The sequence below is a fragment of the Larus michahellis genome, chromosome 16, assembly GCF_964199755.1.
Source record: "Larus michahellis chromosome 16, bLarMic1.1, whole genome shotgun sequence".
Classification (NCBI taxonomy): Eukaryota; Metazoa; Chordata; class Aves; order Charadriiformes; family Laridae; genus Larus; species Larus michahellis.
In genome coordinates this window covers 8,288,509-8,303,893 of record NC_133911.1, presented here as the reverse complement: position 1 = coordinate 8,303,893, position 15,385 = coordinate 8,288,509, and the positions used below count along the sequence as shown (strand labels likewise).

Here is a 15,385-nt window from a genome sequence, read left to right as displayed (position 1 = left end):
TATTGCGGGGTTACTTCGGTGCATGTTCCAAACCTTTGTTGCACAAACCTCAAGGGCCTCTCATCCAAATTAGGAAGACAAGAAATGAAGATCTGAGCCAGGATGGAAAACTGGGAGAATATTTTTAGACAAAACACACTGAAGACCATTTGAAAGGATTTATTCACAGACTTTAACCCCTCCCAACCCCTAATCTTCATGTCGTGATGATTTCATTAGCTACAGCTAGCCTCACATTTTGATATCTCAAAGTTTAAATGTTTGTGGACAAATGATACTAAAATTAGAAATGCAGAACTCCTTTCTAGCCCTGCAATCCACAAGTAAGCTGACGGACCCTCCAGGAGAGGGTGCGAACTAAATAACACACACTTTAATAGTGCACTTTACTGGGACAGGAAGAGAAGATATTTTTGCATGAGACAGGTGATGACCAAATTTTAGCTACTGTATTTTCAGCCAGACTTTAAAACAACCTCAGTGATGAAACAGGGCTATCTATCTTACTTGGAGAGCTATAAAAGAATAGATTAGGTCCTTGGATTATGTCTGTTTGGCTGCTAATTACATGAGTTGCTCGAGAATTTTCATCTACGCAGCCACTGCTGGCTGCCAAACAGAGACATCACTTCGTCATAAGTGCTGTGTATGACACAACAACAGGATGCCAGTCCCTACCGGTACTTGCACGTGTTTTGGTGGGCCTGAGGAAATTTGAGCTGGATCTGAAATGGCTACCACTCTGAAAAAGAGTAAAATTAGATGTTATCCACTAAGGAATGTTTAAAACAAGGCAGATAGAATTAACTATGTTTGTATACCACAAACTTCTAGACAGCATAGAAAAAGCATTATGTTACAGCTAAAGAGTCAACAGCTGGAAGGTTAAATATGTTTATTTTAGTAGTGTAAGGTGGTTTTACAAACAAATTTTTAGGTTTTGCAATATACACAAAAGAATCATTACAAACAAAAGCAAAATATCCTCTCAATAATAGGGACTCTATGCAGCCTGCAATAAAATTAAACCTCTGTTTCTCTTTAAAATGCATTTCAGTAAACATTCTTCTCCATCACTGATAAAATGTACATCTATAATAAATGACATAATAATTGGGGGGGGGACAATGTCCCTAAAAATAAAAAGTAAAAAAATGGTGAGGAAAAATTATTATTCTGTTTAGGTTACTATTTAATTCTAAATATGTCCATCTAAAAAAAATTAAATATCTCTTTTTTTAAAACATATCATTGAAAACTTTGCATGGCAGTGCAATACAGAAATAGTAAAATTCATCCAAAAAGTGCTATGTACAGCAGCATTGTTAAAATACCATAAAGAAGGGACAGTGCTGTTTTCAAGAAAAGACTAGCATGCTTTTTAGACATTTCTGAATTAAATTCAGAAGATATTTCCTGTCTATTTTTAGTAATTCCCTTCTCTCTCCTGTCTCATTCCCACAGATTATGTTTTGAGACAAGGAACAGTCACAGTTCGGTTTAAGTGTGTGCATGTGTACATATATGTGCAGACATATATTTGCAGACACACACGCACACATATATATATTTATATATATAAACAAGCTTGGTTTAAAAAAGCATTGCTTTGGAACATAATGAGAGCTCTTCTTCAAAGAGTGAGACAATACGGATTTTCACTGAAATAAACAGGTCCACAATGGAAGATGCACTTTATCTAGTACATTATTAATTCATGAAACAATTACACTGCAATTTTGAATGCTTCCCAGAGAAGACAACTTCAGAGGCCTCAAAATCTCCCAAAAAATAAAACAGAACAGGGAGCATGATTTTAAATCCAGCCTCTTTTCCTGGATCCACAACTTTTAAGGGCAAAATTTACCTTCCCTGTCATTAACATCACATAGATGTTTACCTATTTTAAGAAGCAATTACTGAAATTAGTAAAGAACATGAGATTTGCACAGAGCAAACTGCAAATGCAAAGAAGTGGTCACAGAAAAAGGAGGCCAAATTTGAGGCTGGGAAAAGCATAATTAAAAAAACCAAAGGAGGTCTGATCATTAGGACTGCAAAAACGTAAGTCGCTGATTGCACTCGATTGTTCTGTTTCCACAAACTGCTGACAAATTTAACAGTCATCTATTCTTTTGGAGTCATGTTATTAAGTTCCCTTGCAATCAAGGGAAGGCCAGGAAGCACTAAGCCATATGAGGATATTTTGTGCCTCTCAGGTCACTATGTTTTGTTTTGACAGGAATGTAAACATTGCCCTAGTCAGTGCTCCCCAGAATTACAGTTTCAGCATAAAGAAGACTTCTGTGTCAGCGTTATAATCAGTTTGGTTCTTAGGCTGGGATGTAAACACGGCAGGAGAAGCTACATCCATACAACCTGCTTTTGCAACGCTGCAGGCTCCCTCTGGATTTCCCCTCTCCTCAATGGGGCTCCCGCTAAGCTGGCCGAGGCTTTGCAGCCGCTGTCTCTCCTGAGCTTGCTTGGCCCTATTGGCAATGTACCGCACCCTGCTCTGACTGCGAGACGAAGACCTGCGGAGGAGTCCCAAGCTCTCCCCTTCCTCTTCAGATTCAGTTGGATCAAGACTAATAGGGGAAGTGATATCATTTTCCTGCTGAAAGGCTGTCAGCTTCTTTAGCTGCTCAGTCAGTTCATCCTGGGATTTGACCGAGGATCTCAGGCCTGAAGAGCGGCGCTGCTCCCGCATTGACCGAGTGACAAAACTCCTGCTGATGCTACGGTATTTGCTTTCAAAAGTGCACACAATATCGTCAGAGGTAAGGTCTCCAAGACTCTTGGATTTTGCCTGGTTATTCACAACCATATCCTGTGCTTTGGATTTGTTAGAAGACTGTCTGAGACTTTCCATGTACAGCCTGTTCCAGGTATGCCTTCTAGGAATGGATGAGAAGGCATCTTGAGGGCTCCTGGCAAGAGGCCGGGGACACAATTCATCTGCTGGAAGCTGGCCAGACCTCAGGTTAGGATTGGATTTGCTCTTGCTCACCATTGGCATCTCATTACTGGATGCTGTAGCAGATCGTGGACGCATACCCTTTCTTATGGCAAGGGGCTCAAAATTCTCATGACGGATGCCAAGATCTGGAAGGCTTTTGCGAGCTAGATTGGGTAGAGAGAGGTCTATCACAGTGTCATTGGAGGACATGCTGGAAGAGGAAGACATGCTGTCACGATGATTGCTGCAATCTAGCTTGCTCCAGATCCGGTCATTAACAGTGGCATCGAAGTATACTTCTGCTGCTGGAGACAGGCTACTTGGAATTTTTATTAAGGCTGAGGAGTCTGACATCTTCAGTCCTTCACTCTTCGAACGTCTTACTAACATGTAAGAGTTCGTCTGAGAAACAGAAACAGGCAGAGCCTGTGCAGCCTGGGCTTTCTGGAAAGTATCTGGAGGCAAAGTTGTCTGTGTGCTGTTAATCACATTGTTTTGCTGCAGTGGAACAGCTGCTGCACCAAGTTTTTGGCCTCTGGAGTCAGTGGTGCTTTTCATGTCTGTTAATACCTGACCTGGCTGGTCATCTTGCTTCTGGCAGTTTTCAACAGGTTGGGCAGTGGTCTTACCTGCTGCCACTACCAGCCAGGCGTTCTGAGCATGCACTGCCAACCCACGCTGATCTCCAGCTTTACTGCATGCCTGTGTCCAACCATTTGCTTCTTTGAAACATCCTGCCATGCTTGTCCTCTCATCTTCTTGCACTGCTAAACTTGTGTCAGCTGCTCTTGTGACCACCTGCACTTGGTCTTCTGCAGACAGAGTTGTTCTTTGCTCTCTAGTGAGTAGAGATTCTTGAGGCTGGTTGGATGTGCTGCTTACTTCTGATCGAGATTCAGTGGAATGATCAGACACAGACCCTTCTTCAGAATCGCTGTAAGGAGTAACGGGTAGAGGGAAGAAAGGGCTGGCATGATGGTTTTCATTGGCAATAACAGGCTCTTCAGTGATAGTTTCTAGGCTGCATAAAGAAGTGACTGACCTCTGTATTGAGAAATGGCGGACATCTACTCGGGAGACAGGAAAAGACAGGAAAAAGAAAGAAACAAGAAGAACAGAGAAACAGGGTTAATTAGCTACTACAAGTTGCAGTTTAGCCGAAGATTTATTCTTTATTATTTTGTTTTTAAGGTAGTAGTTGCATATACTAATGATGATTTTTATGATTTCAAACACTTGGCTACAGGCAGCAAAAATTCCGGCTCATTCAGTTTTAGCTGCCCAAAAGCCCTGTTGTTTTTCAAAAAATCTCAGTCCATGCATACCAGCACCATATTACTTTTCTGATTATATTTTTCAAATAACTGTACCCATCAATTTCTTTGTGTCCTTGTATCCCTTCTCATCAACTAATTTTTCTTCCTCCACCATCCAGCACTGCTTGAATTCCTCTTTTCCTTCCTTCCAGCACTCAAACACGTCAGTATATGAGTTCATAATCAGACCATCAGAACACCACTGCCCAACCAACAGGTAAGATCCCAAGTATAGGTACTCAGAAGAGAAGCAGCACGGGACTTATGGAGTAGATTACAAATAAAATGATCTGCATACATACAATGGAATGTAGTCAAAGCGACTTCTAAAACAAACCAAAAACTTTAAGACAACCAACTTTACTTTCCTTAAAAAGTTTGTAATTTCTTTTTCAAGAAACTATAGGGATGCATGGCTCATGAACACCAGACTGGCAGCACAATCCTGAAGAATCCCTACAGCCACAAATTACCTGAAGAATATGCTCCATCTGTCTGCAATGTTTATTACCTGTACCCTAAGAGCCAAAGCAATCATGCCAAAAAGACTATTTGCCACATCTCCAAACCACAATACCACAATGCAAACATGCATTCAAGAACTAGCAAAGCACTGCCTAGCCAGGCAACCACCTCAAGAATATCGGAGCAGACAATTATAAGGCAGGAAACAAAAAAAGACCAGGACTACAGGCAACAAGGTGCTTGAATCAGTGACACTCAGTAGACAGTTACCTTTGACTTGCTTGTCCTTTCAGTTCTTAACTAGAGAGAGAGAGTGTGCATGTAGAACAATAGGACAGAACAGAGGAAAAATCCAGTTAATGTAGGGAAGGCAGGTGCAGATAACAGGATAAATTAGTGCTGAGGGAGGGAAGGGAAACAGACAAATATTCACACATTTTTGTAGGATCCTAAGAATTTCCGACCAACCAGAGCACTCAATGGAATCCATAAATGGACAGATATTAAATCCATTATTTTGTCATAGAATAATAAAAGGCAATTTTTGCTATTGTTCAAGAAACACACTCCACTGGACTGGGGAATGGAAGCTAGCCTCCTCTTCTCCAACACCCTTTCCTAATGTTATGGAAAAAAAAATCATCTACATTATCAAAAAACGCCAAGGAAATATTGGGCTTTTCCTTCCAGCACCAGTATTTCCAATCCAGCTTAGTGACAAGAAGCTTAACAATGGAGACAGCTGTTCAATGGCCTATATTCCATTAGCTGGGAGTGCTAAAAGGGAAGAAGGCACATGTGCCCATAAGCAAAATCCACCATTCACAACACAGCAGACTTTCCAGTGTCGGGAGGTATCGGGAGGAGTCCAGAGCTGATCAGACTAATGAGCTCTCTCCTTCTCCCCATCCAGGCGAGGCCATCAGCACAGATTAAGGCACACTGGAAACGGTAACGCTGTTGCCATAAAGGGAACAACTAGAGACTATAGTTTCCTGCCTCATCCTTGTGGCACTTCCCATCAACAGAATGTTAATTATGAAATGCAGCCATATTAGGCTAACGTTATTGGTTTCCTTGGTTTCTTGGCCCAAGGCAGTAAAATAGCAGGCGGATGGGGAAAGCATGCTGTTTGTGCAAACACAGTGTTTGTCCCTGGATCATCAGCATCCAGTCCAAGTGACTCTTTCACCATTTTAAAGGTTTGCTGATTCCATGCTTGAGAAGTCAGATGGATTTAATCAAATTTCAAGCATATCACAATATTTATTTAGTGACTTGGGGGGTTGGCGGGGGAGCTGGCACTGATAATGGGAAATGGTTTCATATGTCACACTTCTCAGAGTTTATGAAAAGCCTAATGCCAATAATTTAGGCATAGAAAGAGTTCTGCTGCTTTGGATTAATGTCAAGTCATGGGAACCGGCAAACTTCTTCCCTCACCCTCCCATGGTCCTAGTATTTTCCTAAAAGCTCAAAGCAGATATTGTAAAAAAAAAAGAATAAAAAAAGAGAAAGAAAGAGAAATAAAGAGAAACTGTAAGCACCCAACCAGATTAAATTAATCAAACAAATAGAATATTTTAAATTTCTGTATTAGGCTTTCAAAGAAGCCCACTATAGGTGGGCAGTCAGAATCTATTACTAAAAAAAGGGATTACATCTTGAGAAGCACTGAAATCACTTAACTGATCCTGAAAATGTAACCATCAATGTCCAATTTCCTTGGAAAATTAAGGGGAAAGGGGAGGGATTTGAAGAGAAGCTCTTGTAGTCATAGACAAAAGCTGTATTTCTTTACTTCCTCTTCACAATTCAATGAAACGGAGAAAATCTTGTCAAAATCTCTTCCTTTCCCTCCCCTCCCTGTCAAATCAGGAGAAAAAAAAGGCACTTTCCTTATTAAAATATATACCTTGATTGCCTCCGTTCCTATTTTCCATCCTTACAAACGTACAGTTCATGAATAAAGATACGGTCACAAGACCCAGCGACCATATGCATACTCCTGGCTTGAAACAGCTATAAAATGCTGTAGCTTAAGCCACCGTCCTTTAAATGGGCGTATTTTATTTTGCAATTGGGAAATGCTAGCAGTCCACCTAGCTTGGTCCCTGTCAAGTAACATTGGGTCACATACTGTGCTTCTTTATGTTGTGAAACTGTGCCCTCAGGTCACAATCAAATGATATATGTAAAATTAAGCACATCTATAAACGTTTGCATACTGGGGATTTATACATTTAGGACCAGAATGGTCTGCTATGTTCATAAAGTGTGATCTCCCGAATAACCCAGGCCAGAGAATTCCATCCAGTAATCCCTGAATCGATGGCAGTAATTTTGCAAGTTTTTCAAGGAAGGAACTGGCTTTCTTGTTAGCAGAGTGCACATTAGATGCCTTTGCTGATGTGGTTATCTCTAAACGAAACACAAATACCAATAATGGAAATATTGTTCGTTAATATGGGTTTCCCATGTTCAACCTCTACTTAATGCTCTGGTTTGGATCTTAAAATTTACTTAGTATCATACCACATTCACTAAAAAAAACAAAAACAAAAACAAAAAAAAACAAACAAGGAAACAAAAAACCTGAACAAACAACCCAAGCATTCATGGACTATTGACAGTTTTACTACTGCAGCGGTTAACTAGGCATGGACAGGACTAATCTAAACCAGACACGTCTAGGAAAAAAATAAAAATAAAAAAAATTTATGCAGACTTTTTTTCTGTCATTGCCAAAAATAAAGAGCTCTTGATAGCAAAACAACATACAGGAACTTCTAAGTAAAGATGCTATGCAGAAGCTGAGACAATGATGTGATCTAAGGTGGAGAAGGGTGAAGAAAATCTGGTCTTACCAGCAAAGAATATAGGGGATTTACTTCGAATTTCCTCCAATTTTTGAACAAACAAGGCGTTCATTTCCCTCTGTAGGGTGCCCACTTGCTTTCGAGAAGTTTCAGACCAGCGCTTGGGAAATTCTGGGCTTCCAAGGCTTTCTAGACTGCTGGAGTTGGAGGATATAGAGCCATTGCTGGCTGCAACCAAGTTGACAGTGCTTCCATACTTGCCACCTGATTGGCACTGCCACCGCTGCCGGGAATGAGTCTTTATTCCATGACATTTAGATTCAACATTTTTCTTCCCTGGGGTCACAAAGGACTGGGTACTCCTTCTTAGATCATCGGCAGTTCCAGGGCTGCTGCAAGACTGCAAATCTGATTGCCGCATGGGCTGATCTTTAACACCCCAGTTTTTTAGCTCTAACCTCTCTTCTCCAGTTATACTGCTATACTGGTCATGGTGAAGTATATCTTTAGCAATAGGCCTGGTAGGATGGTCACTCCACTCGCATTCTAGATCTGGGCTTTCTTTGGAACCAATCATACATTTCATGCAATTGGTGGCCACTCCAATCCTACCAGAGCTGTTGATGGCACAGCGTGCAAAGACGCTTTGCTTCTCGCTCTGGTGCTCCTGAAGCCGGACCCTGTTAGACCTCTGTATGGGTTCACTGAAAGCAGCACCCCCTTGAGCACAACTTTGGCTTTTGGCTTTACGAGAACTATGGGCCTTACCTTTCAACCCCTTGCCATGCACCTCCCCACTGGCACCATCTCTGGGAGCTGGTGACAGAGAAGCGCTTTCTGGCTCTTGCTCGAAGCGAGGCTGTGAGGCAGCTTCCACTTCATGGTCTTCACCGGCCCCTTCAGAGCTGTTGTCTTTTGAGTCAAAAGCAATTTCAGGAAAGCCCTTCTTGTTCTTCTTCTGGCTTTTGGTGGGTGCACTGGCTGTTCGTCTCAAGATGTGGCTGCTAAAGGAATGTTTGCGATGGAGCTGACCAGCAGCATGACTGTCCAGAGAGGCCTGCTTGGGATTTCTGAGAAACAGGCTTTTTAGACCTAGAGCTTGTTTGGCCTGGAAAATTTGGAAAAAAAAAATTTAAAAAACATATTAACAGTCCTTAATAGAAAATGCAAGCTTCTTCCTTTGGGCACAGGAACTCGTGTACAAATATCAGTTCAGATATGCACGCACATACAGAGTCACCTGCCATGTCCCTACCATCAGCCTGGGAACTAAACCAGAAATACAACAGAAATTAAAAATGGAAAAAGTCAGTAACAGTAGCTTTGCAGAAGTTCATAGTTTTTTTGCTCAACTATGTTTTTAGGTAATATCTTCCAACCAGGCTTATCTCTGCATTTGTCATAGTTTTCTTACTAGTACATAGCTACTTACAACATAAATATATACATTAGATATTGAAAAGAAAAAGTAAAAAAAAAAAAAACAAACCAGGAAATACTTCAGTCTACAAGGATCTAATTCTGAAAGCTGAAGAGTTTCTCAGTGTGTGTTAAAAGCCACAAAGCTTCAGGTGTTCATAATGCCACTCATTTCAGACTCTTTAAGACTAATATCAAAGTGCTTCCTTTTTAGCAATACAGCTTTCTGGGCTTCTGTTGTTTGGTTTTGGTTCTGTTTTTCTGAACACAAAGCTCTGTGAGGTACGGGGCAGTTTTCCAACACAATGTGCACATTTTAAACAATTCTGTCCCAACGGTTCAATGACACGGCTATACTGGAGCCTGGCGGAGGCACCCGTTCACTACAGGAATCCAAGGGTAAGTGGAGACTTGCAGATTTATTGCACCCAAAGCACACACATTTGAAATCCGTGGTGTAACAGCTTCCTCTGAGTGGCCAGAGAGGAAGAGTACAACCAAGCTTCTGCACCGTGAATTCACATTCTAGCAAACTGTGCTCTACCAGCCTCAGCAAGGCTTTTGCATCACACCATAATAAAAATAAAGCGACAAATAATGCAAGCTTGTGTTATCTAAAGTGTCATTACTAGCTTTGGGGCCTTGACCAAATTAAGCCTAGCTGGAAAATGCAGTAGCAAAAAAAAAAAGTTATGCATGTTTTTCAATAAAATAAATCACATGCACTTTTGTAGACTTAAATAAGTTAGGACTGGGCCAATTAGAATTGCTGATGATTTCAATTAAATTGGAAACACAGAGGTGAATTATCTGCCTTGTGCAGGACATTATACTTGGGCCGAACTGGACATCAGATGCTGTCAAAACTAATTTTTCCTGTCTCTTAAACTGGAGATAGCAACTAGCACTCATATTTTAGACAAGAAATTTGTGGCATGCAACAGAGGTCCCAGCTCTGGAACAAAACTGAATGCTCTGACTAAGCGAGAGGAAGAAACTGAAGAAAAAAAAAACCAACAAAACATCCGAAAAACAAGCCATAGAAATGGTGGTAATTTTAAAAAGTTACTTTAAAATAATTTTAATTTTACTTGTCATGCAACATGAAGTGGTTACAGAATTTAACTGACAGGGGCCTCTTAAGCTAAAGAATATTCTTGACTTAAAACAGATAATAATAAATCGGAAGTTCAAATGGGGATTTACATTCTTTAGGAGATCAACACTCGAATTGAGCACTGTCATGAACAGCAGTTGACTATGCATGACAAACGATCATCAAATATTTCACTTTCTACCTGTGTACCTACATTTTGATTGTTTCCTACCATACAACACTTATCCAAAGACACTCATGTATGTTTTCAGCACTGAAGAAACACACTAGAAACAAGCGAAGTTAGTCAGGGTGGTAATACAGTACTTCATATACTTCAGTACTTATTTAAGCATTAAACATATATATTCACCATCATAAATCTCCCACCATCATACAATTGATTTACATTTCAGTGAAACAGAGTTTCAGCATTCCTGTAAACATTCCAGGTGTACTTGCCAACTTTTAAAGCAACAGACTGATGCCTGACAGAGTGCGCTGGTTTTGCTCTCTTCGTAGAGCCTCGTACACATAAATCACTTAAAGCAGAGAAAGGGGTATTTCCCTTCTAATCTACTGCTCCTCCTTTGTTCCCTTTATTTCCCAGTTCGATCAGACTCTCTTTAGTAGCTGTAGCATAAAGAACGCATAAAAATAGAGTACACAAGCCTGTGACTGAAATGCATTGTAAGAAACCCCAATAAAATTTTCTCAGCATCGTGCTTGTGGCACTTGCTGTCAGTTCCATTTTTACCCTGTGATGTCACGTGAGGTCACATTTCTGCAGTGCCAAACAATGGCACTGAAATGTCTCATTTAAATTACAACAGGCTATCTTTCACCCCAAAGTATTTGAGTGCATGCTAATGCATTTCAAATTTTGCTTTGTAGGACTTAATGGACAGATATTAGCCGCACTGTACAGTAAGCCTGGGTTAAAAGCTGCTTTTATTCCTGAGTGTCCTGTGCAACCTGGCATATGGGATCAAGGTTTATTTGTCTGACACGAAGCCCAGTGAAAGCATTCAGAATATTATTTCAGCCTCTAATTGACTGAAGTTTAGTTACCACATGCCAAGATCCAGTGTGAGGAGGAGATGATTAAAGAGAGACCTAAAATGGACTTTACAAGTATATACGGGATAAGATAAAGAAGGTAGGGATTGATTTTTCCCAAACAAGGCAGAGAAAATATAATTTAAATATTAACAAACCCTTCTGTGAAAGCCAGACTATTGAACAGTCTGCTTGGACCATTGTGGATTCACTTTCACTAGAAGGCTTCGAAATGAGATCTAGCATTTGGTAAGGACTGAAGGGAAAAAAGCATCCTGCTCCAATTGAGACAAGTTGGCAAGTACATGAATTTATTGCTATAAAAATCAGACAACAAAAATATTTGCAAAACCCAGAAAAAATTGCCATACATACACACACACAAATAACATCCAAGGAAAAGAAAAGAGCAACACTGATGGAATGGGTGACACGCAGTGCAGGGCCCCAGGTATCATTCTAGCTTATCTGGTGCGTCGTTGTTAAGCTAGCCACTATTGCTTGAATCAATGGAGTGATTCAAGAACCCAAAGACAAATTTGGTTAACTTAGGAAGAAAAAGTTTTAAAAAAAGGAGAAAAAAGAGAGCCGACGGAGATCCAGAACATGTGTTTTCAGCTTCTAGCCCAGCTTTTACAGGGCTATTCCATTCTTGAAAGCAAACTCGAAGAACAGCACAAGAGGCTTTCCCACAATTTAGCAAACAATTCACTATTAATGTTCTTTTCCAAGTGAAAGGAGTGGTTTGAATTGTAGTACAGCAGAGAAAAGACAGTAGAGGTAGAGACTCAAAGAGGCGACAGAGGATGGGTGTAGGAGGAATTTATCCTGGATCTCCTTCATGCATGGAGGGATTTCTGGCTGATCAATGACCCAACAGAACTGACCAAGTCAAATGTTACAATTCATGTTACATGAGTTCAAGAGCTTCAAAATGCTAATAAGGAAACATTCATGATAATGAAGCAACTAGTTAGAGGCATGCAGGTGTGTGGTTGTGGTCACTACACCTCCCTGAGACAGGAGGGGGTACCTTCAAGGCGTCTAAAAATGCTCTGCTTCTAAAAGTAGACTTTTTTGACATAGAGAAGCCCACTGAAATCACAAACAGACAGAGTAAAGGCAAAATAACAGTGAGGGAGAATCTCAGAGATATGCACATCTAGAAAACCACAAGAAATTCTGCAATACATGAACAGACTACAGAAGAAAGACAAACAAAAAGCGTTTCCAGGAAACAGCGCAATCTAGAAAGAGATTTCAGTTAAACAGAAGTTAAGTTGGCAAAAAATCTAAGACTCAAGCAACTGGTGGAGGACCTACATCTAGAAAAAAGCCCCAAAAGGTTAATGCTTGCATTAGAATATGTGGATTAATAAAGTATGGGTAAAAGCAGACTGATAACTGTGGTGATTTTTCTGCCCATAATTAAGACGGTGGAAACAGAGAAATAATTCTATTTTTAACAGAACTCTGTTAACTGAAAAACCAAAGCAGAACATGATTCAGAAAGACCAAAACAGAAAGGGCTGTGCAGTGTTTGTTTCATATTTTCAGTAGTTTTTATAAAAAATTACAAATTTTTAAAAAATCCCACATGCAAACTTTCCTTCCGAATCCTTGTATTTTAATCACATCAGCACACAGCACCAGCATCTTAACACCAGCAAACTCACAGAGACTGCAATGATAATGAGAAGCAATAAGGAATGTCTAATAGACTTAGAATATGAAAAGGGAATAAAGCAATCAAAAAAAAAAAAATCAGTGCAGTAGACTGGAAGCTAGTGGATAAGGGCAGGGAGGAGACACCATGATACACAAGGGCCGTTCTGTCGTTTAAAACACTTACCAAGAAAATTTAATGTCCTCAAAATAGCTGCCAAAGTTTAAATTGGCATGTTGGCCTACTGCAAATTCTAACTATCACCAGCCAGTTACTCATGAAGAAGCCAATGACAGCAAATATTATGGAAAGCTAGGTAAAGTAAGGAATAAAAGACAGACAATGCCTTGCAATATTGCCAAAGGTGATTTGAGGTGAAAACTCGTAAAACATTCACAAAGACTATGAACACTGTCTCTTTCATGAAGCACTGCTATCGAGAGCAGTGACTTGGAAGCTGATGAAGTTAACCAATCAGTGATTAAGGCAGGCAGACCCAGTTTGTCTTTTATTTAAAAATCCCATTTGCCAGGGGATACTAAGCTACAGACTTCGACTTCCAATGAAGGATAGTGAAGTATTTGCTATCCTTACAATACGGAGAGAGCAGCACAGAGGACATCACCTGAAAGCAGCAAACAAATGAAGCATCACGAATGCACACAACACTGGGAAGAGGAGGATAAGCTGCCTATTATCCATCATTCTGACTAAGAATAGAACAGAAAAGAAGAATTCACAAAAAGGATGAGTAGGGCTGGCCAGGGCAGTCATCTTCTCTGCTGGATGCATACAGCAAACAGATGCCTGCTTTCATTAATGCACACAGATGAGGGATACCATCACTAATCAGATCAATTCAATTCCCAAGGCTGAGCTATCTGACTTTCTTGTTACAAGCATGGAGAGTTTGACAGAACTATTCAAGAAAGAGCAATAGATCTGAACACAGGAACTCCAAAGAAGTTCATAACAAAATTTAAAGCTGTTTGAAGCAGTGCCAACACATGCGTCCAGCAAGTGTCTGTAAGGTAACTGAGACAATCACATCCCTACCCACAGTCAAACAGGCATGACTTATATCCTATACAAAACCAAAAATAAAGTCAGGAAAGATCTTAGCCTGCCATCACTTTTCATTGAAGTCTGGGACTAAATGGCCTTTTTACCACGATCTGGGTGCCAGCCTTTTCTCTGTGACAGGCCCTACATGCCGAAATTAAACACTGCTCATCTGCTGTGTTCTGCATGGCCCAACACCAACCACCTCTCTTTCACCTAAAGCTTCTAACGGCTCTTGCTCGGTAGAGCAAAATTTAAACAGATTCATAATGCCACCACAGGGAGTTTCAGGCAAGACTCCTTTTCCCTGTCAGGATGAAGCTGTATCTGCCTAAAGGTTTTGCATTAGACATCAAATAAAAAAAAGCAGGAACTAAGCTAAAATGTCTTTGCAGAAACAGCCCCTATAAATACAAAATGCAGCTTTCCTGGGATTTATCTCTGTTTCACCCCATAAAAGTTTTTATTAAGATCTAGCAATTTAAAAAGCTGTGTTCCTTTTTAAGAATGATTTTATTTCCTCTTACATGAACAGCACCGCAAGAAAAGGAGCTCAGAATTCCCAGCCTATTCAACGCCGCCTCCTGCTGTCACGATGCCAATACTACAGCTTGCGACTACCGAAACCAGCCCGCCATTGCGAGTGAATATAAACTGGTTTTGAGATTCTCAAGGCACTGTAAGATACTTAGCTTCCCTCGTGTGATACGAAATCCCACCAGTCCATTTACATATGCAAGCTGTATTATCTTACACTGAAGGCACTCACCTTACCACAGATGTCATTAATAGCCACGTGAACAAAAATGGATGCCTCTTCTATACCTTCCAGGTACACGTGTCGGTAACCTGAAACAGAGAGAACAAAGCTGAGAAGGAGCGGAAACAGATGACAGGAAGAGCATCTAGAGGCTTTCCTTTCATAAACAGCAAAATAAATTAACCCCTTTTTTTCCCAGCTTCTCCCCACAGCAAGCATCCAGGCTTGCACATCACCTAGCCACAGTCAGTGATCTGAGAGTCACACCACTCACAAACTTCACTGCTATTTCTTCTAATCCCCTTTATTTTATAAAAAAGCCACGTCCTGTTTCTGTCCCGTGTCCATTATTACTGCTGTCAATCCCTGACTTAAGCTTGACTACATCCTATCTTGGGGACTTACAGTCCATTATTAATACTGCACACATTTCAACCAAGTTCATTTTATTGAGACCGAGTGTTTGTTTTCAACCTTAAACACAAACTTTTTTCTTTAGTTTGACAGAAAAGAAAAATATATACAGAAGAAGCTTTAAAGTGAAAGATGACTGAATTGAAAACAGAAATCGGAAACTGACAGAAAATGGCATTTAATAACCTGGATCCCATCATTAGAATAGGAAATTACCTATTCTATATTAAATTACTGCTGACAGTAATAAAACCAATCAGAACTCTAATGTCTTTCAAAAACAGGTGTGAAGAAAACGGAGGCAAAAGCTGTATTAGATAACAGGAGTAAAGATTCTGTATGGTAGTCTT

At 40.3% G+C, this 15,385-nt stretch overlaps 1 protein-coding gene across 11 annotated transcripts in view; it reads right to left on the bottom strand.

The window, feature by feature from the left end:
• Positions 1 to 878: 878 nt before the first annotated feature.
• The window catches only part of PLCH2 (phospholipase C eta 2), a 104,209-nt gene continuing 89,702 nt past the window's right edge, over positions 879 to 15,385 (bottom strand). For 7 of the 11 annotated variants that reach the window (XM_074560267.1, XM_074560269.1, XM_074560268.1 and 4 more), the window contains 3 exons: positions 14,631 to 14,710; positions 8,328 to 8,667; positions 879 to 4,026 (listed from right to left, as the gene is read on the bottom strand). In XM_074560267.1, coding sequence (XP_074416368.1) covers positions 2,279 to 4,026; positions 8,328 to 8,667; positions 14,631 to 14,710 — 2,168 coding nt within the window. In that variant the 3' untranslated portion in view covers positions 879 to 2,278. Of the gene's footprint in view, positions 4,027 to 5,010; positions 5,140 to 7,607; positions 8,668 to 14,630; positions 14,711 to 15,385 lie in introns of all 11 variants that reach the window. The other 4 variants (XM_074560277.1, XM_074560273.1, XM_074560276.1 and 1 more) reach the window with 4 other exon arrangements.